This window comes from Camelus ferus, chromosome 6 (genome assembly GCF_009834535.1).
Source record: "Camelus ferus isolate YT-003-E chromosome 6, BCGSAC_Cfer_1.0, whole genome shotgun sequence".
Classification (NCBI taxonomy): Eukaryota; Metazoa; Chordata; class Mammalia; order Artiodactyla; family Camelidae; genus Camelus; species Camelus ferus.
This window is the reverse complement of record NC_045701.1, coordinates 66,564,096-66,590,344: the sequence shown is the minus strand read 5'-3', so window position 1 is coordinate 66,590,344 and position 26,249 is coordinate 66,564,096. Positions and strand designations below refer to the sequence as shown.

The 26,249-nt window shown below is 46.8% G+C and overlaps 1 protein-coding gene across 4 annotated transcripts in view; it reads right to left on the bottom strand.

The window, feature by feature from the left end:
- The window catches only part of SMOC1 (SPARC related modular calcium binding 1), a 135,146-nt gene that overhangs the window by 37,547 nt on the left and 71,350 nt on the right, over positions 1-26,249 (bottom strand). For all 4 annotated transcript variants that reach the window (XM_032482275.1, XM_032482276.1, XM_032482277.1 and 1 more), the window contains exons 4-5: positions 15,437-15,536; positions 13,235-13,282 (exon numbers count right to left, since the gene is read on the bottom strand). In XM_032482275.1, the coding sequence (XP_032338166.1) occupies positions 13,235-13,282; positions 15,437-15,536 (148 nt within the window). The remainder of the gene's footprint in view (positions 1-13,234; positions 13,283-15,436; positions 15,537-26,249) is intronic.

Sequence of the window (26,249 nt, the reverse complement as noted above, 5' to 3'; positions counted from 1 at the left end):
CTGAGTGACCCCAGTGTGACTCTGTTAGCCCTTGTTCTTTCCCCAGGAAGGCAGGGAGGGCTACCTTCCCCAACAGCCCCGAGTTCCCTCCAGGCATGTTAGGAAATGGGGCATCAAGCTCTGATGTCCCCAGCTCCTCCCTGCCCTCTTGTGAAAGGTACCAGCCCAGTATCTTTCTAGTGGTGCTGATGGAAGAGCTGAGGGGAACCAAGAGACCAGGGTGCCATTCCCTCCCAAACTCCTACCAATTTCTCCACCCTCATCTAAAAACAGCGTGAAGGCAAGCACCATTCTCTCTCCAGCACGCTGAACTGCAAAGAAACGGGAATCCTTGGAACACTTTTAACTGTGAAACAGCATGCACCCCAGTTCCCAAGGAGAGATGGAGGCAAACAAAATGGGATGGAACATGAGTAACTGCACCCTGGATTTGCTTTGAAATTTCTAACACAGGTCACGGGAGCAGGGAGTTCTCAGTAACAAAGTCCTAACACTTACGGCCCTAGAAGTGTTGGCAGCTCTCTCTGCAGAACTAGAACCTCTGCAGGTCAGAGTAAATGCAGACTTTATATGCCTTTCAGGACTCTTGAATTATGTCCATCAAGATCCCCAAAACCTGAATTTAGAACAGTGTTTCTCAACTTTTAAAAGAATTATTGCCCAAGTAAGGAGAATTTTTAGACATTTTTTCCTAATCACTTTCCCAATGAAATTTTAATAGCAAAGATACACTGTGTATCTGTTTATGTATTGTATGCATATCCGTGCTCTAGATGTAAAAATAACAAGGATTCTTTTGTGCCCCAGGAACCAATTTTCACCTCCTTGGCGAAAGCCGGGAGCAGGTATCTTTACCTGTATTGAGAATGCATAGGTCAGAGATTTTTCTGTCTTCTCCATTGGCAGGGGCAGGGAAGGAGTGCGCTGTGGTCTCAGACACTGTGGTCACACAATCTCTTCCACCCAAGACCCCTAGAGATCTTTTAGAACTGAACACTATTCTCCACCCATTAACTATTTACAGAGAATGCAAGGTCTCAGATAGTCTGCAGCACAGTCAGACCACCAATAGTAACAGCCTTCACTGTTTGGAGCTCCTAGAACTTTTGGCCAACTTCCCTGCGTCTTATCAGGGGAGGGAGAAAGAACACAGAGTCCTGATCCCTTTCTTGTGCCAACGCCCTTCCCTTGGGATCTTAAGATTCGAGAGCCATGGAGACCCAAACCCTGACTGGAGGCTGAGGCCAGCAACCTGACAGTCGTGTGACACCTGAGCCTGCTGCTCTTTGTGCCGACCAAGACCCAGCTCCCACAAGAGCCACGGAGATCCTGAACTATCCGACAGTCATCCCCAGAGATGAGATGCAGCAGGAAGAGAGGAGTAATGATGCTGAATATCTTATTTGCCTCAAACTGGAGTCCAGAATGGTCATCTTTTGATTCCAAACTGTGTAAGTTTGATCTGGAAGTCATTGAGGGAGAATAAACACAGAGTGGAGCCACACAAAGTCATTTTTTAAAATAGCATCACTTTCCTGACTCTATTAATGCCTCTTTCCATTGAATTCAATGAACCACTGAATGAAGTCTTTTGGCAGCTGCAGTGCCCATTTTGTTGCCCTTGCCGGATGCAGAGTTCACAATATAAATAGCCCAGCACAGCGTGCTCAGCCTCTCCACCCAGGGTGGCTTCATTTTCGGACTCTTAAAGGTAACAGAGGGAGAGTGAGAAAATCAAACATTCCCAGAGGGACAACAGTGACAAGCCAAGTGCCAAATGGCTTATAGGATATTTTAACATTCAGTGAAAGTCCTCCCATATTCCAAGAGCTGTATCTCTCTCTGGAGTGGGACAATAGAAAATATTCTGTTCATTTCTCCCATCAGCCACATGAGAATCTTGCACTGAGCATCTGGTCAAGTATTCAGCCGAAATAGGCTGCTGGAGGAGAGGAAGGAGGGGGTGCAGTCTCCCCGGGGAAGTTGTGCACTTCTGCAGGTTGAGGACCTCCACGATTGCCCAGGTGCAGACCCAGAAGCCCACCTAGCATGAAGCTGTGTGCAGGGAGTGAATCTTTCTGCTGGGTAGGGTCACCGAGGGTGAAGACATACAGCTGCATGGCCACAATGGAGGCCCTAGATGGAACTCTTTATGAAGTGAGAAAAGACAAGGTGCGCTGCTGCCAGGAGAGCCACCTGTGAAATCCATGATGCCCAAAGGATGAGAAGCCAAGCCAAAGCCAACAGGACCCTCTGACCATCATCTCCGGGCACCTGGGCACCTGGCTTCCAACCCAGCAAACAAGCGCACCCTTCTACTGAACACAGGTCCAAGGCCTGAGTCCAAGGTCCACATCAGGCCTGCTTCCTGGCAAGCCTTAGGACAACAGCAGGCCCCACACTGGGCCCTGGGGAGAGAGAAAAGCTTCCACATGTGCCCTTGGCCTCCCAGTGGGGTCACATCCCAGTTCCCAGCTTTACATCCATTAAGTTGGGTAACCTGAACCCCTCACTTTTCTTCTCTGGGCGGTGGATATCCTCTTCTAAAAATGAAGGATGGTTGCCTCCCCAGCCTCAGGACACTGTGCAGCTGTAAAAGACTTCAAAGGCCTCTTAAAGAAGGTATAATACCATGAGTGTTAAACCATCTTATCCAACTGCTTTTCTTTTCATTGGATTTGCAGAATTAAAATCCCACAAAGTTTTTAAAATAAAAAATAAAGTAAACTTTACAACTCAATAAGAAGACAAACAACCTGATTTTGAAATGGGTAAAATATTCTAATAGACATTTCAAAGATGCATGGACAGTTAATAAATACATGGGAAAATGTTCAGCATCATTAGTTGTTAGGAAAACACAAATTAAAACCACAGTGGGATAACATTACATCCCTACTAGAATGGCTAAAATTTTTACAATAGACACTATCAAGTGTTGATAAAGATGTGGAGAAACTCAAACCCTCATTCATTGCTGATGGGTATGTAAAATTGGGCGATCACTTTGGAAAAGAGTTTGGCAGTTTCTTTAAAAAGTTAAACATAAACTTACCATTCATCCCAGAAATTCCACTCCTGAGAATCTATCCAAGAAAAATAAAGATATATCCACCCAAAGACACGTAGGTATACAAATAAATATTCATAGCAGCATTACTCATGATACCCTCAGATTGGAAACAGTCCAAATGTTCATCGGCTGGTGAAGATATAACCAAGTTGTGACGTACACATACCATGATGTGTTATTTAGCAATTAAAAGGAATGAATTACTGTTACGTGTAACAATATGGCTGAGCCTCAAAAACATTGCACTGAATGAAAGAAGCCATGCACAAATACTACACATTGTATAATTCCATTTACATGAAACCCCTAATAAAGGCAAATCTATACAGAGAGCAAGCAGATACGCAGGTGCTGAGGGCTGGAGGAGGGAGTGGGGTATAACCATAAGTGGGTACAAGGTTCCTTTTGGGGTGATGGAAATGTTCTCTTGTTAATGGCTGCACATCTCCATAAATGTACTAAATTCACTGAATTGTATATTTACAATGGGTAAATTTTATGGTAATGTAATTATAGTTCAAGAAAGCTTTTAAGACAAAGTGGGGAGGGGGTGCCAAAGTCGTTACAGATAAATCATCAGGTGGCAGCAGCTGGATTATTTGCGTGATCCTTAACTTCAGAGGAGACGCTTTCTTACGTCTTAAAGAAAAATACACCTGAATCTCAGTTTACACACACACACACACACACACACACACACGATAAGTTCATGTGCATATATGCTTAGTCTTGGTGGTTCTTTTAGACCTCAAATAGTAAGACTTTATTTCTCTTTGGTACCATAATATTCTCCCAGACTGAGGAGAAGAGGCTAGGACACTGGGAAAAACCCAGTTCAAAGATGATTGTTTCTCTTACAGGGAGAAAAGTAAAAAGTAAACTTGGAAGCATTAAAAATAAATAAATGAGGCAAACCTGAGAGAATTTCTCAAGGATGATGTCCAGAACAACAAAAGAAAGTGTTATTACATTTTGCGACCCTCCAAGTTTCTGGCAGGTGGCTTTCTTCAACTATTCTCAGCACCGGCCAGGGCAGAGGAAGTCACCAGGCAGATAAAAAGAGATTGAGTTTCAGTGCAAGAAAGTGATTTGCTCAAGGCCCCAGAGGCAGTTGGATTCTGCCCAGCCCCAGAGCCGTGGCGTTTGGCCTTCCAAGATTCCCCAACCCCCAACCACGCCTCGTCCTTGCAGGTGCAGCCCCAGAAAGTCGCAGCCCCCGCACGGGCTCTGTGAGCCTATACAGACAGTGGGTTTGTGTGACAGCACAATTCCTTGCCCTGCGAGAAGGCCTGGCCCACGCACAGACAGCTGGAAGTCACTTCGACCCCCGATGACACCGTTCAAAGCCGCCTCTGTTTGGCTTTTTGATTTCTGATTGACAATCGCTGGCGAGTGGAGATAAATGCTGGGCTGAGGACAATGTTGATCCGCTCTGACTGTTCTCAGGGAAAGACTTTTCAGAATAACAAACAAAACAAAACAAAACCCCAAAAACATTGGTGTGCTTAAGGGACTGAATAGAGCCCAAGAAGTCCAAGGAAGCAGGGCCGGGCCTTTCAAGGGGCTGGCAAGTCCATTGAGGAGTTAATTGTTTGGGTGTACAATGAGTTTATTCTGACCACATACAAAGAGCTTTCTCTTCCAGGTCCTTCAAAAGCAAATGTGTCAAAGGGGCCAGAAGAGGAATCTGTATTAATGGCATCTCTTGGGGTCTCTGAGACTGAGGAGCCTTGGAGAAGGGGGGAAAAGAAACCACCACCCCCATCCTGAGATTTGGAAAGTCTCAACGATTCTGAGTCCCCTTTGATTCCTGGGCTCTGCCCCAGCTATGTCCATCACTGGTCACCCTCCCTCTTGTATTCATTTAGGCTGCCACTGGCCATCTTTTACAAAGACATGGAGATAAACTTCAGCCTGGAAGAAGTGCTGGAAGGTTCTTGCTTGTGAAGGGACCACATCTATGCCAGAGCTGTCATCTCCCTCAGTAGGTGACTCAGAGACTCAGTGTGAAAGTTGCGACGACATATTCTGGGCATCACAGGAAGACAACTGTGCCTATTTGCAAAAGTCTCTTAAAAATCTGACCCGAACCATACCAGGAGGAGGATGGAATGCTAGTTAACCTAAACCGAATGTTAGTTAACCTCAACATTTTCTGAGATGCATGTTCCATGATCAACGAGGTTCAGAAACGTACTGTAAGCTGTCCTGATTCTGCCCTTTGAGAACAGGCATTATCTGGGTACTTCAGGTCCTTTCCAGAGTGAGAGATCAATGTTTTACATTCCACCTACCCACCTGTACACTTCCCCCCAAAACAAGTGAACACAAGCTTAAGGCTGTCTTTTTGCAAGCAGTTCCCCACATTGCCAAGCTCCACATTCCCTTGAGTAAGAAGAGAAACGTGAGGCTGTTGGAAAAGGTAGACCAAAGATGGACCAAGAGGCAGAGGAGGGGGACGGTGAGGGGAAGGGGAAGGTGGCGGAAAAGTGGCACCAGTAGCAGAATTGGCTCTAGACTGGGTTCACATAAAGACTGTGCTAATTTTTTTAACTCTTTATTTTGAAATGATTATAGAAATGATTTTGCAACAGGATGTTGCAAAAATGATATAGAGAGATCCCACGTACTCTTCACTCAGTCTCCTCCGGTGGTTACATCCTAATAGTTAACATAATAATATAGGTAATATCATTAGAGGACAATATCACAAACAGGAAATTGATGTTGGTATAAGCCACGGACCTGATTCCCCTTCCACCACTTTTGCATGTACACATTTGTTTGTGTCTGTGGGGGTGGGTGGTGTGTGGTTCTATGCAATTTTATCCATGTGCAGATTCATGTGACCACCACCACAACCAAAATACAGAATGATTTCTTCAGCGCAAAGATGTCCCTCGTGCTGCCCTTTTATAATCACACTTCCCCATCTCCATCTCCTCTCTCTCCCTCCACCCGGCAACCACTAATGCTTCCCCCATCTCTATAATTTTGTCATTTCCAGAAAGTTACATAAATGGAATTCTGCAGTATATAAAATCTTTGGAGTTTGGACTTTTTCACTTTGCATAACGCCCTTGAAATCCACCCAGGTCATTGCTGTACGTGTCAACAATGTGTTCCTTTTTATCACCGAGTAGTCTTCCACAGGACAGAGACATCGCAGTTTGCTTCACCTACTGGAGGACATTTGGGTTGCTTCCACCTTTGGCTACTACAGACAAAGTTACTGTGACTATCTATGTACAGGTTTTTGTGTGAACATAAGGTTTCATTTCTCTGGAATAAATGCTCAGAAGTGCAATTACGTGAGAAGCATATGTTTCGTTGTTTACTTTTTAAAGACATTTCCAAAGTATTTTCCAGAGTGGCTGTATCATTTGACATTCTTACCGACAATGTATAAAGGATCCAGTTTCCCTGCAGCCTCGCTAGCATTTGGTATTGTCACTACTTTTATTTTAGCTCTTCTAATAGGTGGGTAATGATACTTTGTCATGGTCTTGATTTGCATTTTTTATAGCTAATGATGTTGAACATCTTTTTGTGTGTTTCTTTGCCCTCTGCACATGTGCTCTGGTGAAATGTCTATTCATGTATTTTGCCCATTTAAAAATTGAGCTGTTTTTCAACATTTAAGTTTTTTAGCATTCTTTTCTCTATATATTCTAGATATGTCCTATGTCAGATACGTGGTTTGTAAGTATTTTCTCCCAGTCTGTATTTTTTTTAAATGCTCTTAACAGGATCTTTGGAAGAGCAAGTTTTCAATTTTGATTAAGTCCAATTTATCCATTTAAAAAATTTTTGGATCATGCATTTGGTGTTCTGACACCAAAGCTCCAGATTCACCTAGATACAGGTTCTGAAGATTTTCTCCTATGTTTTCTTCTAAAAGTTTTAATAGCTTTATATTTTACATTTAAGTCCAAAATCCATTTTAGACTAATTTTTATATAAGGTGTGAGATTTAGGTTGAGGGCTTGTGGGGGCTGATTTTTCTATGAATGTCTAACTCCAGTCGCTGTGTTACACTTGGAACTGCTTTTGCATGTTTGTCAAAAAATCAGCTTGCCATGCTTGCGTAAGCCTACTTCTGGGTTCTCTATTCTGTTCCAGTGATCTCTATGTCAATAGGACAGTGAAAATACCCTGTGTGATACTACAGTGGTGGATGCATATTATTCTATATGTGTCCATTCTCATAGAGTGTTCAACACCAAGAGTAACCCTGATATAAATTATGGGCTTTGGGTGATCATGATGGGTCACTGCAGGTTCATCACTTGTAACAAATGAACCCTCTGCTGGGAGATGTTGATAATAGGGGAGGCGGCACATGTGTGGGGGCAGGATATGGAGACTCTCTGTACCTTCCTCTTAATTTTGCTGTGAACCTAAAATGGCTCTAAAGAATTGTCCTTTTTTAAGAAAAGAAATAAAATAAACATATAAAACATGGGGAGTCACGGCATTTGTTCAGATGATAAAAGGGAAGCATGGACTGAAAATTCATAAAGGGTTGTGAAGGGACTAAAACATTAAAGATCTCTTGGTTTAACAAAAAAATCAGATAGTGATTCCTCCCACTTTCTTTTTCTTTCTAAAAACTGGTTTTGCTATTCTAGCTCCATTGCCTTTCCATATACACCGGGATAGGCAGCCCTTGAATCTCATGGCTTTCTTTCAACGGGCACCTGTTGGTGTAACAGGACCTGAGAGTGACAGTTCCTCGACTTTTACCACGGAGCGCATAGCGCTCGGGGCTGGAGGTAAGTGGTTCAGATGCGGCCCTGAGCCCTTTCCGCCCACAGGCTGAAATCCCTGCCTCCCTCCAATTGCTGCGTTACACTTGGAACTGAACTTGCTCAGTCAAGGAGCAGTAGGCAAACGACCACATGCTCAGTGGCCTGCCCAGCTCTGGGCTGCCTTGCCTGGACTTCAGGAGCCCCACCCAGGGACCAGGCAGAGGGCCCAAGAACTGGCCGGTGGGCCCCACTCATCCCCGGCAGCTCCATGAGGCGAAGACTCTCAGCATTTCACTTGTCCCTGGACCCTCAGTGACTGTCACAAGGCTGGCACTAAGTCCTCAATAAATATTTGTTGAATGAAAGAATAAAAGAGCCAAGTATAAAGCCCCATTGGTTACTAATAATACCAGGGACTTGTTTGGATACATGGTCAAGAGAATTTTCCAGATCACTAACCCCCATTTCCTCTCCAGTCCTTGGAAATAAGGATACGGCAGAGATTAACCTCTTAATTTAGTAACTTCCATGCATAAACTTTCTTTTGGAGAACATAGAATAGGGGCTGAGAAGAGGGTGGGGCATTGAGTAGATGGAGCCGTCCTGGGAGAGTAATTAACTGTGGGTAGAAGGGAGATGTGGTCCAGGCACGAACACTCCAGCACACTCACGCACACCCTTTCTGCAGTCGATGTGCTGATATGCCAGGCTTGGTCAGGTGGCTCAGAGCAGCAGGAAGCAGCAGCAAGATGCATGCAGAGGAAAAGAGCTGCCTCTCGTGGGCTTGGAGCTGCTGAGGCACAGTTTGTGGCAGCAGGCACGTACCAGAGCGAATGCCTCTCCACAGGGAAATCCAGTGTGAGCAGAGGCCAACCCCTAGAGGTCCCACCCAGGCTGGTAGATAATCAGGTTCCTGCCATTTGATGGCAACGCTGACAGATCTACTATGATCCAGCTTCCCACTTGGTGCTAGGCAACGAGAAAAAAGAGGTTGCTGGGAAGAGGTTAAAGTCATGGGAACATTATAGAACCACGTATAGAACCATCTGAGACAGCCAGCCTTGCACACTTCAGCCAGGCTGGGGGCAATGAAGTAAACCTCCTTCTGGTGTGCTTTACCCTCCTGAGGGCTTATGCTAGAAGCCACATGGTCCCTTCATCTGGGAAGCCTGCCACCCATCACCCCTGCCCTAAGCACATCCTTCAGCCTTGAATGAGACTGTCAGTTGCTCCATCACTTGAGTGACAAGGTCTCTAAGTTGGCACCAACCTGTAGACTGGGTGCCAAGAGAGATTCTAAAAACAGAGACCCAGAGAAGGACCTTGGAGAAATAATTGTGACTCATTCTGTTTGGAACACATCCTGTGGAACAGCCAGTGGGGAATAAAAGAAATCTCTGCAAATTAAAGGGGGGTTGGGTTTGGGAAGTTCGGCTTCTCTCAAAGACCGCCTTGACAAATACAGAAGGCCATGCAAAAAATGGAAGAAGTCTGCTAATGTTTTTATTCCCTCTCACTTTCCTTAAACTGCTCACTCACAGACCACTTACAAGTTGGAAAAGAAGAAACTGCATAAAATTCCTGATGACCCTAAATTTTCATTTGCCATGTATTGAAGCAACACCCCGGGATCTCTAAGGTCATGGGTGCTCAGAAGAGAAAGCTCCCAGAGAACTGCCAGAGATCACTGTCCAAGTGCTCTCCCATCATTCTCCCACTTAATCATTCTCCACCCGCCCCTCCACCATCCCACTGGAAGCCGACAATGTCCCTCCCACACTTCATAAGCAATGATGCCTGAACCAGTCCCTGACTTTGTGTCTGGTTATCCTGGAAACTCCCCCACATCCACTAGCATCCAGACCCCAAAAAGAAGCACCTCAGCAAAATCGACAAGCTGTGGGGGGGCCAGGAAAAGCCAATCAGGGTAAAATCATGATCTCTAAACACATTCCGCTTCCCAGCCATTTTTCTTCGGGCTACTTCAATGGAAACCAAAAATTCCTTTCTCTTTCTCAATTGCAGCAGCCTTGGACTGTTTTAGCAGCAGCAGATTGTCAGGGCTCAAGGGGCTGCTGGGGGTCCCTTCCTCTCTTCTGATATTTCTCTGGAGCATCAATAAAACACATGTGGATGCATGTGTGCCCCTCACCCCCCGCAAGACAAGCACATACCCCTTCCATCTCTCTTCAAGGGTGAGGACAGAAAGAGAAGAAGGGAAGGGCAGCAAGATGGGAGTGCCCCAGATCAATGGATATTTGAAACTCAAACACATGGCCCGGGACCTACCCTGCATGTGTTAATTACCACACATGTGCCCATAAAGGAGTTCGTGAAACACAAGGGGCCCAAAGAACAGAGAGAGGCAAGGACATTCCAAGGGATTAAGTAAATAGTCTGAAGTTCTGACCCTCCTCCCCTCCCGGAGCACGTGCATCTGGGTAAGATAATCGGGCCCCCTCCCTCCTTTCCCCACTTCTCCCCTTGGGCCCCGCACCTGTGGACCCAGGAGCAGGAGCAACCCAGACCTCCCTCCCAGGCCAGACGGCGGTGACCTGCTACTGCCTGGCCGCTCCCTCTTCCCTGCCTACCTCCTGCTATCTCCCTGGGCCTCTCCCCCAGCCTCCTCCCGCTCTGCCTTTCTCCTCCTCTCCTTTGGAGGACTGATTCCTGGCTGGCAACCAGACCCTCCACCGCACAATACGCCTTTTCATTCCTCCCAGGCAGAGAGAACCGATCCCTCCAAGCCCCGTCTGTGGAGCATGTTCAAAAAGGCAAGCGAGTAGGGAAAGAAGGGGCTGACTCTGCTCCTCCCCCGCCAACCCCGCCACCTTCACCTAGACCCCCAGCCTCGCCTCCTCCCTTGCTGTCCTCCTCACCCTGAATGATGTTCCGAGCCTAGCATCCCTGTCCGCAGGTCTCGGGCTGCAGGCTGCGGCTCTGGGGAGGTGCCTTCTAGGAGACCCCACGTGTGGGCACAAGCTCAGACAAGGGGCCTTTGTGTCCTCCCACCTGCTGCCCTCCGGAGCACATTCCATTCTTAAGTAGCAGCTGAGAGAGGGACCTCGGCGGGCTGACACAGGATATTACAAATGCCCTCTCGCACCCTGTCCCCATTCAAACTCCAGCTTCCTGGACAGGTGTGGCTTCAGGTGGCTACAGGTGGCCCAAACCTGCTTTCCACTGCCCTGCTCACGGCAGACAAAGAGAAGAGGATCAACACCTCTGCAGATCCTCCAAAGTACAAGCAGAGAGAGGCCACTGGGCAAAAGTCAAGTGTCCAGGGGCAAGTGAGCTGTCACATCTCCCCGACCCCCACCCCCTGCCAGGCCTCCCACCTGGGAGGGAGGAACCCCCCGGGGTGCAGAAGCAAGGAGCTGAGAACTGATGGCGGCAACTTGTCCCCCTGAGATGAGGCTTCAGACTCTACCCCCTTGTTCCCTGAATTCTCCCTGGAGGAATCAGGTTCGCCTGCCCTCTTCTAGCTGGGTCAGCAAGAGCCCGCCATGACCACAGGTCTCTTATTGTTACCCACAGGTTTCAAAGCCACAATAACCTGGAAAGAACTCCTCCGTACAGTTTAAGAACCAGAACACCTGGTTGGCCTTTCTTGGTTCAGGCGCCTCATTCAGCATCGTGTACCCCCTTTGCTAGAGAAAGTCTGGATGGTCTGTTTTGCATGATTGCTCATTTTTTTTTTTCTACCACCAAGACCTCATGCCCAGGAATAAAGGCGATGCTCCTGAAGATGTTAATTGCAACAAGCAAAACTGAAGGCAGCTCCCTTTTCCAACCCCAGTAAATTGTAGGCAGATCCACACCACCCTCAGTGTTGATGATCTCAGGTCTTTGCAGAAAGAAACGTCCATCCTCTTTCCTACCTTCCCACCTAGAAGGGAGCTGCCAACACGGATGGCTGTCTCCCCCGGTGCCCCTGTGCTGGGAAGGACCTGGAAAGGCACCTGCTCCCTTCTTTTTGCCCACTTACTCGTTCCTCCTCACCAGAAGGGTAGCAGCTCATCGGGTCCCTTGGTCCATGGTTTCTAGTGGGTGGTGGTATCACCAAGCTCCACTTCAACATCTTCTTGGAGCACCTGCATTCAGGGACAGCAGGTTCTCCAGACTCTCATCTCCTGCTTTCAGGCAGGGGGACATTGCCTCCTCTTCTGGTCCCCACGGGATAAGCACCTGGGACAAGGTCCAGGGCCTTGCCTATGTGCCTCATGCTGATCCTTGCAGGCCCAACTCTCCACATGGATTCTATGAGCATGAAGTTCCCAAGGCCCAGATTTAGGTGGAAAGCCTCAAACTCAGCCAAGATCTCCTGTCTGAGTTTTACCCGAGAACCCAAAACAGGGGTTCTGGAGTCCTTGCACGTGCAATAAAACTGCTGTACCTGTTTCCCACATGGCTACCAGGTCTCTGCGTGTATGCTGTCCTGGAGGCAAGAGGTGGTGACTCTTAGTGTCTCCCACACTGGAAAGTATGACCAGCATATCCCAGGGACCTATTTCTCATGTTGGCTGATGCACTAAACAGTGCTCAGACACATGCCCCAGTCGGGGCCGGCTGTATAATTTGTAAGGCCCAGTGTAAAATGAAAACGCAAAGCCTTTTGTTCAAAAAGCAAGAAAAAAAGGGGGGGGGCCATGAAAGTCACTAAAATGTAGTCTTATCCTCTCTTCTACGGTCTCTCTCTTGACGTGTCATAGTGTGTTTTAATTTGCTATTTAATGCTGTTTTAGGTAACAAAAAATAAACTTTCTAGGGTACTATGGAAGCCCCATAGCCTGCATTACCGAAGCCATCTACAAATGAGGCTGCAGCAGGTACACATGGCACACGTGTCTCTTCTGCCTGCACACACACTTCATCGTCCCATTGAACTGGACTTACAAAATGCAAGCTCAAAGGCAAAATAATTAAGAATTTCGAGACAACGGCTGCCCAGGTTGCATGCCCATGAAGCATCCTACTCTCAGCGAAGAGACTCTGGATGTGCTGGAACAATCATCAAGAAGAATCAGAAAAAAAAATGCTCAGATGGGATTCCAAAATAAGAGTCAGGGCAGGCTGGGGCCTGCCTGCCTCCATTGTCCATTTCTGTTTAATACTGGCTACACTGGTAGTTGATTGACCAAAATTCCCAGGAGCCAGGAGTCTCGGGGTCCCTGCCAGCCCTGTGCACTGCACTCGCCCACCTCTCTCAGAAATTCTGGGAGCTTGGCCCCCACCATGGTTTGAGCCTTACTTACCTCCGATGCTTCTGGGAGGAAACACAAAATAAAAATGGGGATTTCTGCGGGGCATTTTAAGTGTTCACCCCAGGCTCCTTCCATCTTGTCTAAGAACGCCTGCTTGGACTGGCTTTAGAAGCAAACATTTAGATAAAGCGTGAAACTCTACTCACCTTTCCTTCCTGAGTTACCCTGGCTCAAGGGCTTATCGGTGACTGAACCTTGGGTGAGAGGGGAAACAAAAACACAGACGTTCAGAATGCATCGTGGTTGGTTTCTTTCAAAGAGTTGGTAAAGCCTAATGTTATGAGCATATGGTTATGTATATATACACACTGTATACACATCTAGGAACATTATATACAAAGTGAGGACATACATACACGTGAGTGGGGTTTGTTTAACATCAATGTCACTGATACCACAGCACTGTTGAGATGAACCATGATTTCCAGGCTTCCTGGCAATAGACTGGACCAGATTTTTACAAAATTCCACATCCACATAACTCCTCTGTTGAACATTCCAGTGACTGCCCCTCACCTCCACTTCCCACCAGCTCCATGTTCTGAGCCATATCCAGTCAGGAGGGCCAACTGAAAAGAAAACCCCTCTCGCTGTGAATGCAATGATTGACAGTCCTTGCTGGTTAGGGCAGGAAATCGGCGATTTTCCATCTGCATTAAGTAGAAAATTGTTGGCCCAATTGTCCTGAATGGGCCAAATTCGTCTGAGGCATGGAAGCAATTTTCTAGATGCAGCCTGTTCCTCGAGGAGGGGGTAGCGTGTGGGTTTGGCCAAGCGCTTGGCCCTCTTTGTGCTAGGAGACCACGTGGACCCATCCGAGGGTCCCGACCCTGTTGCACCTGCCTCCTCCACAAAGACCAACCCCCACTGCAGGGCAGAGCCAGCGCAGCCACAGAAGGGCATCTGTGGCCGTCCCTGCAGCAAAGGAGAAGAAATCTGTCCCAATCCACACCCTTCTCCATATACTAGTTTGTGAGAATCCAATTGTATTACCCTGCATGACTTGTTTCTAGCACATTTGTTTGCTTCAAATGAAACTTTCCAGGTCATTTGCAAGGAAGGCTCATTCCTGCTCCTCCCCACACCAACCCCAATTAAGGTTTCCAGTTTCCATGTAAGCCACAAATAAAGTAAACTTTCCTTTTTTGCCTGCAAACTCTGGTTTCCTAATGTAGATACTGACTGCCCTTCCCACTTACTTTCCCCCTTATACAGCAGATAGCAGGGCTGGTTGAAAAATGAGTAAGTTTAGTGAAAAAGAAAAAAATGCTAGGATAGCAGGACCGTGAGCCTTCTGAATTTCCCATAGGTTTTAGAATAATGTTTTGTATTTTGCCTGCACTTAAAAATTAAACATAAGTAAATGAAGAAAATCTCATAGACACAGATTACAGAGAAATAATGAAACAGCTAGTAGGTGGGATAGGCTGGTTTTGGTTTTTTGTTGTTGTTGTTGTTGTTTTTTTAAATGCGGGCTGAGCTGCAGAGTAAATTAAGGGAGTAATTCCCAAATCCCTCACCATCTGAATAGAAGTGGGAGGCATGGGGCTTCACAATGTAAATTCATAGTGCACAATCCCATGAAACTGACCTAAGAACAAATTTTCTCTATGCCTATAAAATTGAAAATAGAAAGGGCTTGATTTTGCTATGAGCTAGTAATATTTTACTAACCCAGAGGGTTACTACGAAGCTGTGGTTCCCTGACTTGTCTAATCATCAGAACCGTCTGTGAAGCTTCATAAACACGTGGACTCCAAGTCTCACTCCAGACCTACCGGCTCAGACGACATAAGAAGCCTTCAACACCTGGGTTCTTTTTAATTCCCCAGGTACTGCAGAGGACAGCCGGACTCGAGGGCCACTGTCATGAATGCTTTTCATCACTAGACATTACATCGTTCAGGGATGGCAAACACACGGCACAGGGGCCACCCCTCTTCTCTCCTACGCCATGATAGACATCACTAATTGATTATCACAGCCTTCAATGTTGAACTCCCATGCAGTCTTGAAATCCATCTCAATAAACTGCTCCCAGGGCCACCAGCAATCAGAGCGCACAAGCTAAAAACGTACAAGCTGTGCTCTAGAGGTTACAGCCGACACTTGGGTAAAGAGCACTGAGCCAGAAACCTAAACACAGAATAAACACCTAACACAGTCATATCCTGATGCTATCACCCCGCTGACTACAGAGCAAGTGTGTCTGGGTAGAGTCCTCCCTGTCCTGGAAGTGGGCTCCTAACCACCGCCAATCTTTCAAAGGTTCCCCCACAAGATGCCAGAGACCAGCCAAGAGGTCTCTCTCCAACCCTTTTCTTTCTTCCCACCCCTCCCTACGGTACCTGAACATACAGGAGTTTTATTCTGCACAGAAGAGCCACTGATGGGCTTCCCGTCTGGGGTGACACACCAGCAGTACCCCGTGTAAGTATGGCACTGCACCTGTTCAGGGAAGTGGAAGGGGAAAAGAACCGTTAAGTCTTGGGTCACTGTACCAACAGTCACCTCCCAACCCTTTCAAAGCATCCCCAGCGTGGCGGAGGAGGTCCCTCCTCCTCTCAGCCCAGCATCCCTCCCCTGGGTAGCTCTGGTCGTGGACCGCTCCACAACATCGATTGTGCTTTCCGTCTGACTCTCGGGCACAGCCGCAGCAATTTATCTCCTGTTTCCTCATGACAGTTAGTGCTTATCTCCTACAGCACTTAAGCACACTTGGTCCACTGCGGATCCCATCCATTTGTAAGAAGTTCTGATTGGTGAACGAATGTGGCAAGTATAAGCTGAAGTGTCACCGCGGTCGGTGGATATGACCCTTCTTTAATGAGCAGAGACAAGTGGAAAGCTTTTCTTTTTCTGGCTTTTCCCAGCATCCATCTGTTCATACAGTCAGCCTGCCTATTGCTCACGTGGCTCTCCTGAGACAAGGGCACATGGGATGGGGTGAAGGTCAGAACAAGGTCCCTTCTGCCTGCAGGTTCTAGTTCTAGATGCCCTGTCACCACCGTGTGATCTTCCTCAAGCCTCCATGATCAGGCCCACCCATGCTGCTTGGGACTAGGAAATAAAAACGAGGCTTTCTGCTTCATTCTTCTTTCTCCTTTTTTTTTTTTTTCCTCTTGTTTTGCTTTGGTTGGGCGGACGGTATTAGGTTTATTTATTTGTTTATTTAACAGAGGTACTAAGGGTTGAGCCCAGGACCTCATGCTTAGTTTGCACTCTACCGCTCAGCTATCCCCTCCCCACTTCTTTCCCTTTCAATAGCTATCACTCTGTCCACCTCCTCCACCCCCGACCCCCACCATCCTCTTTCCACCCACTTTCTACACGGAGTTCCTAAACACAAATTGGGACATCACTCCCCTGCTTAAAACCCCTCAATGGCTCGCCATCAGACTCAGGAGAGAGATTACACTGATTTGCGTGAGCTTGAGGTCCCCCATGATCTGCCCCCTGCCTATCCCTGCAGCCTTGTTTCATCCCAGGTCTCCCCACACCCCCTCCATTCTGGCCACAAGGAACCCTTTGAGGCTCAGGAACACATCCTACTGTCTCACGGTTCTGAACCTTTGTTTGCTCCAACTAGTCAGTATGTCCAGAATACCATTCCCCAACCCAACCCAACCCACTCCCAACTCTTTTGTATTCCTACCTCCTTCATGATATACTTTCTTCTTAAAGTGGTTCCAGCCTCCCTGCCTCCTTTCCCGCCTTCCTCTGGCCCTCCACACACCCTGCTTCCCCAAATTCAAAGCCCTTGTTCCAATGAGCTTAACTGTTGATCTGTCTAGACTGTGACCTCCCTAAGGCAAGGGACTGCGTACTGGCTACTTCTATATTCCAAGCATCTAGCATAATGCCTGACATTTATTGTAGGCATTTGACGAGTTGAACAAATGCATGAATTATCATATTTCCAGAATTCCTGGTCTCCATCCATTCTAAAAATGTACCATCAATTTAAACAGCTCCACCAGATTAAATATAGACCTCAATTACAAAATGTGTGCCAGTTGCACAGACATTGAAGTGAGAAAAAAAAAGGTGCCTCTTGGGATCAAGGACATATTAGAATTGAGGATAGACAGTGACAGCATACAAATTGAGAGGTGAGGTATACAAGCGCTACATTGGTAAAGGAGAGATCTGACAGCCTGATTAAAACCCAGAAGTTATCGGTAAGGCAGAAAAGCTACAGAAACAGCTTCTGCTCTTGTGTGGGTAGCAAATACCATAGTTTCCCTGAAACTAGTTGTTTCATTACAGACCTCCCCACAGAATCAGGATAAAAACAAGATGGAGGGCATCTTGTCCCTACTAGTGTGACGACTGTGTATAAATGAGGCATTTACCTCTGCTCTCTGTGCAAGGAAACTGAATTCAATGCCTTTACCCTGGGACCACGTTCCACCCCCACTTCATCTCATGGAGACGGTCCATAAACCCCATGACCATGGTTGTTACCCGAGATGGTCACCCAAGATCAGTCCTAAGTTGGGTTAGTGCTACTTTCTGAGGAAGACTAAGGGTGAGATGGAAAGAACCCAGACAGACCTGCGTTTGAATCCTGATCCAGCCAGTTACAAAGTAGCCTGGTACTTAGTTCTTTGAGTCCTTTCTGTAAACTGGGGGTAACAACGCCAAACCTGGAGGGCTCTGGCAAGGAAAACAGTGTGAGTCCGGTGCCCAGCACAGGGTGGTGGCCGGATGCAGGGGGGCTGTGGCAATGATTGCTCTCAGCTATGTCAGAAACACCTGGCAAGCTGGCTTCCCTGCCGGCCAGAGCTCCCCTGGTAACCTCCGGAGGCTCCGGTGGGAAGCGCTGCTGGAAACTTGGAGTTCACTCCTTCAGATCCTGTCCGGCCCGCAGGGGATAGCTCTGAGAGATGTCTCCTTGCCAGGGGCAGCATTTTAATGGGGCCTGGCTGGCTGCTTCCTCCTCCTTGGCCAATAATCCCCTCTGAGGAACCTGTCCCCGGGCCGGGTGGCCGCACTGACTCACTCCCAGGCCCCTTGGCTCCCGTGGCCAAGGCCAGCCTTCTTTTCCATGAGGATGGTACCCACCAAGTCCAGCGCTGAGGGCTGTGGAGAAGGCTACATGGGGCGCTCCCTTCTCCTGGGCATGCAGAGTCCCAGCTGAGTCTGCTGGGGATAGAACCACCAGCATGAGTAAGAGACTGAGCCCAAAGCTTTATTTCAGGGGATATAATCGGACCTCAGGGCTCAGAAGGTCCCCAGGGCCACACACTCACTGAGAGCGCCCATTGTATCCACATGGGCATGCGGACGCTGCCTCCCAGCCCCGAGCCAGGCCCACAGGCCCAAACAGCTCCTTTCTCCCCAAGGCCCTGGGCATTTTCCTCAGTCCAGGCTCCAAGGAGTAGAGTCTGGATTACAAAATCCTCAGGCTGAAAGCTGCTTCCAAGTCCTTTCAAGTTTTATAACTAGAATCGAATGAGGAATTGCTGCCATGTTCCTCTGAGGCCTGGAATACATGGTTATTGGCACACCTGCCCCAGGTGTGTTCCAGGGGAGGGAACAGCAGTGAGCGAAAGAAGATGCAGAGGAGCTGGGCAGGGTCTCAGCCTGCAGGACCATAGGCAGTGCCCAGTGAGGTCACTTCTCTTTGCCAAAGGAGCCCTGAGTGAATCGACCCAGGGTTCTCAATCGGGAGGTTGTTTGTAAGTCGTCTTGGGGAGTTTTCAAGACGTCTTCCTGAAGAAAAAGAAGTTACATGGGGACGGAAGGCAGTGATCATGGAGCCAGACTATAGCCTGCCTTCCTTAAACCTTAAGCCCACCTCTGCCACTTCACTGAAGTTATCCACTGAACTTGCCAACCCTCTGCAGCCTCGGAAAGGTTCATAGTCAAACCAAGCCTCAGACTGTCCGTGTCTATTTAAAAAGAGGAAGATAACAATACCTACCTCACTTGGTCGCTGGGAGGATTAAACTAGATAATGTAAATAAAACACTTAGCTCACATGGTAAGTGCCCAGTTACACTGAGCTATTTATTTTTATTATCATCATGTTACTTTTTAGCCAACTATGTGTACACTCAAGAAAAGCCCAGTCAGATTCCCTGATGGAAACCAAAGAACATTCTATTCTGACCAGCCCCAAGGGAAGGGGCAATCTGAAATCAGCAAAAATGTGAAAAAGTTTGAGTAGAGGAAGGGGAAGTTTGCTTTCCTATAGAAACAGTTCCAGTATTCTCAGAGGAGAGAAGTAAGGTTTCTTGTCAAAAGCAATCAGTATGTAAATTCTACAGAATTGATGGTAAATGTATATATACACACACACACACATGATCAAGAGGTAAATTCTACCTCGTTTCACTTCCTCCCTTGTAAACATATTTATTCTTTTAAATCAGTAAGTAATCTCCTTTGTTCTACCTCCTCCATACACACCAGCCTCAAATTAATCAACTCTTAGACTTAATCTATGAGAAAAGCATGGGCCAAGAGGAACTGATGAGGTAACTGGCCATTTCTAGTATCTAGCCTCTAGTGTACTTTTCACACCTCAGAGTTGTTCTAGCCATAAAGGTACAGATACAAACCATGGAGTTTGCTTCTATCCCTATTTGCTCCTATTCTGGAGCATCCTGGGAAGGCTGAAATGTCAACTGATGGGTCTTCCTTAACAAATAAAGTGTTTTTACATCAAACTAAGTGACGTTACTCTCTGCTTATATTGTAACTATACTGTTGGATATGAGTGGTACTCCTAAAGGTGCTTGAAAACAATGTGTTCTTAGGTAGGTAAATTTCATCTCTGACTCATACTTTTAAATATATTTGGCAAGAAGCCCTTTGCATAAACAGCCCAGTGGTGTATTTCAGGTCAACCTCTGTCCAAATTGAGACAAATCTGAAATTATTTTAAGCCTGCTACTCTTCAGCCTGAGACCAACTTGTGGACACCTGGAAGAATGTGGGAGGCCAGCAGTCCCAACAAGTGCAGTTGAGTGACTGACGAGTAGAGATGAATGGAGCAAACACCAGCTCACAGGGTAAAGCCAACGGAGCCCTGAATGGGAGGAAAGCATGAGAAAAGCAAAGGCAACAATGGAACACACATAGAGACAAGGATCTCTCAGGCGCCACACCCAAGATGGAAAATACTGCCTCTACCTTTACAACGACTTCTCAGTCACCACCACGACCGACCGATGCGTTGTCTCACTTGGGCCTCTGACTCACCCAGCGTGCAAGTCTTTCATAGGAGAGCTCGTACGGGGAGCAGCGGCTGTTTGTTCAAATGTCACAGCTAGTTCATAAAAGCACCGGAATTCACATCCCGATCCCCAAGCTCTCATAAAATTTCAGAATTGACAGAGCTGGAGAAAACCTTGGAGATCACCAGGCTAACTCGAACATTTTACAAATGAGGCAACCGAAGCCCAGAGATGAGGATAGCGTGATGGCCAGTATCTAGCCCTGGCAGATGGAGATCCCCCAGACCTGGAAGGGAGGTGGAGAAAGGCAGGGTTCCCAGTGCTGGTGTCTGAGGGAACTGGCCAGATGTCTTTGTGTCTTGTCATTCTTTTGGGGGGCATGGGGGAGGAAATGGGATAAATATTCAAATCAAGAGTCTTTTGTTCCAGTTGGAGTGAGAGGCTATTTCTGGAGTCATTTGGACGACCGAGCGAAGGCTTCTGCTGTGTCCCCCGGCCAGCCCGCTTTCCGTGGGCTGTTCTTCGAGGGCATCTCTGGCCAGGGTCGGACTTTGAATCCCAAAGTAGCTTCACTGTCGTTGGACTTTTGCCGGCCTTCCTACCAAGGGCCCCTGCCTCCCTAGGAGACCGGTCTCCCCTGCGTGTGCCCACTTTCCTCCCTTCCCCTGGAGTGTGACACTGATATTCACACCTTTACGTCCTCCCCTTTGACAGAGAGATGAATACTGCTGGTGTCCTGTGGGGCGTGACTAGGAATTATTGGGGATGAAGGGATCCTCTAGCCAAATGACTTCGGAAATATTGGGTCAAATAAAATTAAAAGATTTCTTGACTGCAAGACTTCTCAAAGCCTTAAATCGGTTCATGATTCAGCTTTAAGAGGAAGATATCATTTACAGTAATTCTTCAACTTATTTAATTGTGGGGCCTTCCCTTAACTTCATGTGGGTGAAACCAAATCCCCCTAGAACTGAGTTCCCTTGCTAAGTTTATGGTTAACCTCTCTGTCTAAAATATTATCCCCTTTCTTTCTGGCCCCTTTCCCCCTCAGGATTGAGGAGAATCAAAGAAAAGAGGGAACTGAAACCAACCAGGACCCTGTGGGGCCCTCTCAGGTACCAAAGCCCATTTCTTGTTTGTAGAAAAAGGCTTTAGTCTCCTAGGCCTTCCCTGAGTTCCAAAGAGCAGACTCAAGCAATAACTAATTAGGGAAGTGAGGGAATGCAGAAACAAAGGAAAAAGAGTCAAGCAAGAAAAGTAACAATAGCTTAAACAATAGTCAGTGATAAAACAGAGTCCCAGTTCCGCCTCAAGGGGTAAATATAACAATCTGACACATATCTTTAAGTTGTTCTGCAGAAACTAAGACGCCTACCCAGGTGGAAGATGTTAACAACATGCTGACCACAAGCATGTGGACCCCAGGCTGGTTGGAACCAGAAAGTTGATGATTAAAATTACCAAAACATTACCCTATTACCTCACCACCAACCAATCAAAAGAAAGTCTACAAGCAACAGCTGTCACCCCAAATGTTGCCTTTAAAACCCTTCCCTGGAAGCTATCAGGTAGTTCAGGTTTTTTGAGCATGAGATGCCTGTTCTCCTCGCTTGGCACCCTGCAATAAACACTGTACTTCCCTTCATCACAACACAGGGGTGGTACACTGGCTTTGCTGTGCATGGGCAAGCAGACCCGAGCTCAGTTTGGTAACACAGGGAGAATTCCATGGTAGTACTAGTGTTCTCTGAAACATGTTTTTTTGTTTGTTTTGTTTTGCTTGTCTGTTTTATGGCATTATCATGAAGTGCAGGGCTTTGCTGTATGTCTCTGCTTTGCCCAGTTGTACTTTCTTACCATCCAGGCATCAGGCTTTCATTTGGTTTCCTCTTCTTGAAATTATTTCTCTCTAGCAAATCCCCATCTCCTTTTCTGTAATGCCTTCTCATGCTCTATCTGTTAAAAAAATCCATCTTGAATTCCCTCAGACCTTTATTGACAACAGGGATCCCCTCCAAAGCATAGCACCTTCTACCCTGTGGCTTCATCCCCCGTCCACCACCCCTTTTCTTTGTGCTTCTTTTGTAAAATAGAAAATGTGAACCATATGCAAAGGGACAGGCTTGATTCAGCATTCTTAGTAGCAACTACCAAACTTGTAACAAAATGACTACTGTCATACACAGGAACATTTCCTAGTGGGAGAAAGTTAAACTAAAAGCAGAGGCATGTGGCTATTTCTCTAACTCTCCTTGGCAGTGGGAGTAGATCTTTTTTTTTTTTTTTTCCTTATAATCTGCCAGTTGCTTTAAGTCAGTAAGTCGGTTCTTGGATTAAGCTAATACACAGTGGAAGTTAAGCATCTTGCTGTTGGTGCACCCGATAACTTTGTCCAAGGGCAGCATTTTCAGCTGCTCCATTTCCCTTTTGTCTGCATTCCCTACAGGACCTCTAAGAAATTGTGTTTTTCCAGGGGGACATGTGGAAGGCTGAGTCCCCGGGCCATCTAAGGTTGCCAACTTGTTTCCCTAGAACCTCTCTCTCCATCAGAAGCTGCAGGAGAACATTGTTTATTGGGTGAACGATTAGATTCACCTGGAGGGTTTATGAAAACTGCCTGCTGGGCCCCACCCACAGAGTTTCTGGATTCCTTAGGTCTGGGGTCAGCTGGAGGATACGCGTTTCTAACCAGTTCCCAGGGGATGCTGCTGCTGCTGGACCAGGGACCACACTTCAAGAACCACTGTTTTAAAGGGTGCTTCATCACGCTATCCTTTCTGGATTTATCATGAAATACTCAAGAAACAAATACTTTTCTGGGTGGGAATTTGGGGGCAAGGAGCCTTGAAACAAAACTTCTCTCCAAAGTTTTTCTGTTCCAGTTGTTTTGATGACATAAGGTGTTTTAATCCATGGACCAAGTGATTGCAGCATTAAATCTTCTGGGTGATTTCACACATGGAAGGAAGTTTGATCGCAGAGAGGAGAATGGGGGGGAAGGAAGGGATGGTGTAATCCTTTCGGTCTGGCTAGTAGTAGCTGTTTTTCCCTCAGTTTGGAAGAGGTTATCCCACAAACGTCCTCCTCATTGCTAGTCAGGTTTGGCTGAGAAGCAACAAGATGCAGAAGGAAAAATATGCCTTTGGAGGCAAAATGACCTGGGTTTAAACATCATCTCTGCCACAAGTTGTGTGACCTTGGCAAAGTTATTTAACCTCTCTGAGCCTATTTATGAAAAGAGGCTAATGGTGCCTACCTCAAAGGTTATTGAGAAGACAGAATGAGGTAAGATAAATAAAGCATCTAAAATAATGCCAGGCATAGAGCAGGGACTCAGCACAAGCCGATTTCGTCCTTTTCCCCTCCCCTTTCACAGGGAGTATGCAGGTTATTGCTCCAAAGCACTGCTATTCTTGTTGGCCATAGACATTGTCTCCTGCCCTATGCCAGGTCTAGGGAGGACCGTCTACTGGGAAGTAAGGGATTCTCCTTTTAGAGTATTTACCACATCCTCCAGAATTTAATAGAGAGGATGCAAGGAAGGAAGGTAATCCTTCTATTTCAAATCCTCCTAAACACGGGAGTCATTGTTGGCTATGTTTTTTAGGACTTAATGATGCAACATGACGGCCAACATGATATTAGTTAGCAGTAGTGTGTTTAGAATGAGAGACAGGCCCATTCTTCCCCCAAGCTGTTTATGACCACATCTGAAATGTGTCCAGTTTGGGGAAGGACCCTCTCTAAGACCCTCTCAAGACCTTCTCTAAGAGGGACCTTGGCAAACTGAATTGAGAAGAAAGAGGCCAGGAGGAAAGAGAGACATTAATAAATCTCTCTGATTTGGGAATGAGGGAGAGAACTAAGGATTTTTGCCAGGGCGAGAAGAAATATTTGTCAGCTCTAAGAGAGGATTTCACAAGGACATAATGATGTCTGTTTTCAAATCCTTCTGTAGCAAGTGGGATTTCTGTGGATGCTGTAAGTCCCATAGCTAGAATGCAGGTCATCTGTTGGAAATTACAACTCTCAAGGCAACACAGAGACTTTCCAGCTAAATCGCCCCAAAATGCATCATGCTGTCATTGGTGTTAATAAGCGTCCTGTCTTTGGTGGTAAAATCAAGCAGAAGATAGCTGACCGCCTGGTGAGAGACTGTAAGTGGAATCTGAGCCCTGGAGGGAGGGCTGGGGTAGAGAGATGAAGATGAATCAGACACCACATACCTCTGGGGTCCCCTTTGATGCAAAGATTCTGTGATTCTACAAATCTGCTCTACGTTGAACTTCTGCTGCTCAGGAGTAAGGTGAAAAATTTATAAACTAGTACCTAATTGTCAGTGTTAGGACCACTTTTCCAAATATATGATGATCATTTTTTTAAAAAAAATTTTCAAGAAACGCAAACACAAATCCCCTCACACACACATAAAGAAATTTTAAAAATCTGAGCGTTAGTGCTTCAAGGACACAAAGAACTTTATTTTCCTGACTCCTGCCCCCTTATTTGGTACCTAGAAGGGCCCACGTTTTGTAAACAGCAAATATAACACCTCTTGTCCATTCACTTCTATTTCCATTTGGGGGTGAAGGGGGTTATCAAATACATTTCTGTGTTTTAAAAATCTCCAATAAAAAAGTCCCCCGTGTGTAGGAGCTTTGTTCAGATCACAACTGTGAAAAGAGGGCCAGCGAGGGGACAAAGGTGGCCTGCAGGAGTGGCGGCTCCTTCTTGCTTCCCATATCGGACTTCACTTTTAATTAGACTTTTCTCCCTTCCTACCTCCCTCCTGTGTTCCTTTTACCTTTCCCTGCTTTAACAGGGAAGAAAATCTGATCCTGTTAATTGTGCCGAAGAGTTTAGTTGACTAACCCGCAAGGTCATCTCCTAGCATGTTATATGGACCCGCAGTGGAGTGGCAATAGCCCTAAATGTGTGTGTATTAATGGCTCTGCCTGGAAGGTTCCTGAACAACTGTTTGCTGTGGGCCTTCTGTGTGCCTGCCTACCAGACTGAACATTAGCTACCACCTCATAAAATCCTGAGAAGGGTGGAGGCTCTCTCCCAGAGGTCATCAGTGCACCCTCTCTCCTGGTGAAGCAGCTCTCCCCGCCCCTCACAGCAGCCCTGCCGGATGCCCACACAGCCCCCACTTGCCCACTTCCCGGGATAGGAAGTCAAATCGTCTTTGAGTAAAACACTCCATCTGTGGGTTGCTCCTCTTGTAAAAAGTTCTTCCCTATTCTGCGTCAGAATCTGAGTCATGAAATACTTCACTCAGCGATCCCAGGTCGGCTCTGCGGGACTATTCGGTAAAAAGCTCTTGTCATCCACAGACGAAGGTTTGAAGATACGCTCATGCATCCCTTTGGTCACCTCTTTCGAAACCACCCATCCTTTGGTTTTTCTCAACTCCAAACCAATTGCTGGCTTCTTTGAATATTCCTCACGTGACATTATTTCCCAGCCTTCTCACATGAACTATCCTCCTGGACATGCTCTAGTTTGTCAACACCACTTTAAAGGATGGCAGTGTCCTTGGGGAGGCAGCACAGAGTCGTGGTTAGGACCGAGAACCCTGGCGCAGACGGCTTGGGTTTGAATCCTGACTCTGCCACTTGCAAGCTGTGTGACCCACAGCAAGCTACTCAGCTTCTCTGTGGTTCACTTCTGTCATGTATAAAATGAGATGATACTTATAGATCAGAGTAAGGATCGAGTTAACATGACAGGTACTCATAAAACACCCTGGCACACAGTAAGTGCGATATAGGTGTCGTTACTATCTGTCGTTACAGCAGACAGGGTGATTGGAGCCTCCATCACTGAGCTTCCTTTTTCTCATAAGCAGCAGGAAGGCCAGAGAAGTCCTTTCCTCCCTCCAGAGTACACCCCCTTGCACAAGAGCAGCTGCAGATACCGCCCAGAGCTTTCTCCTTTCATTTCCACAACAGACTGAGGTGGCAGACTCACC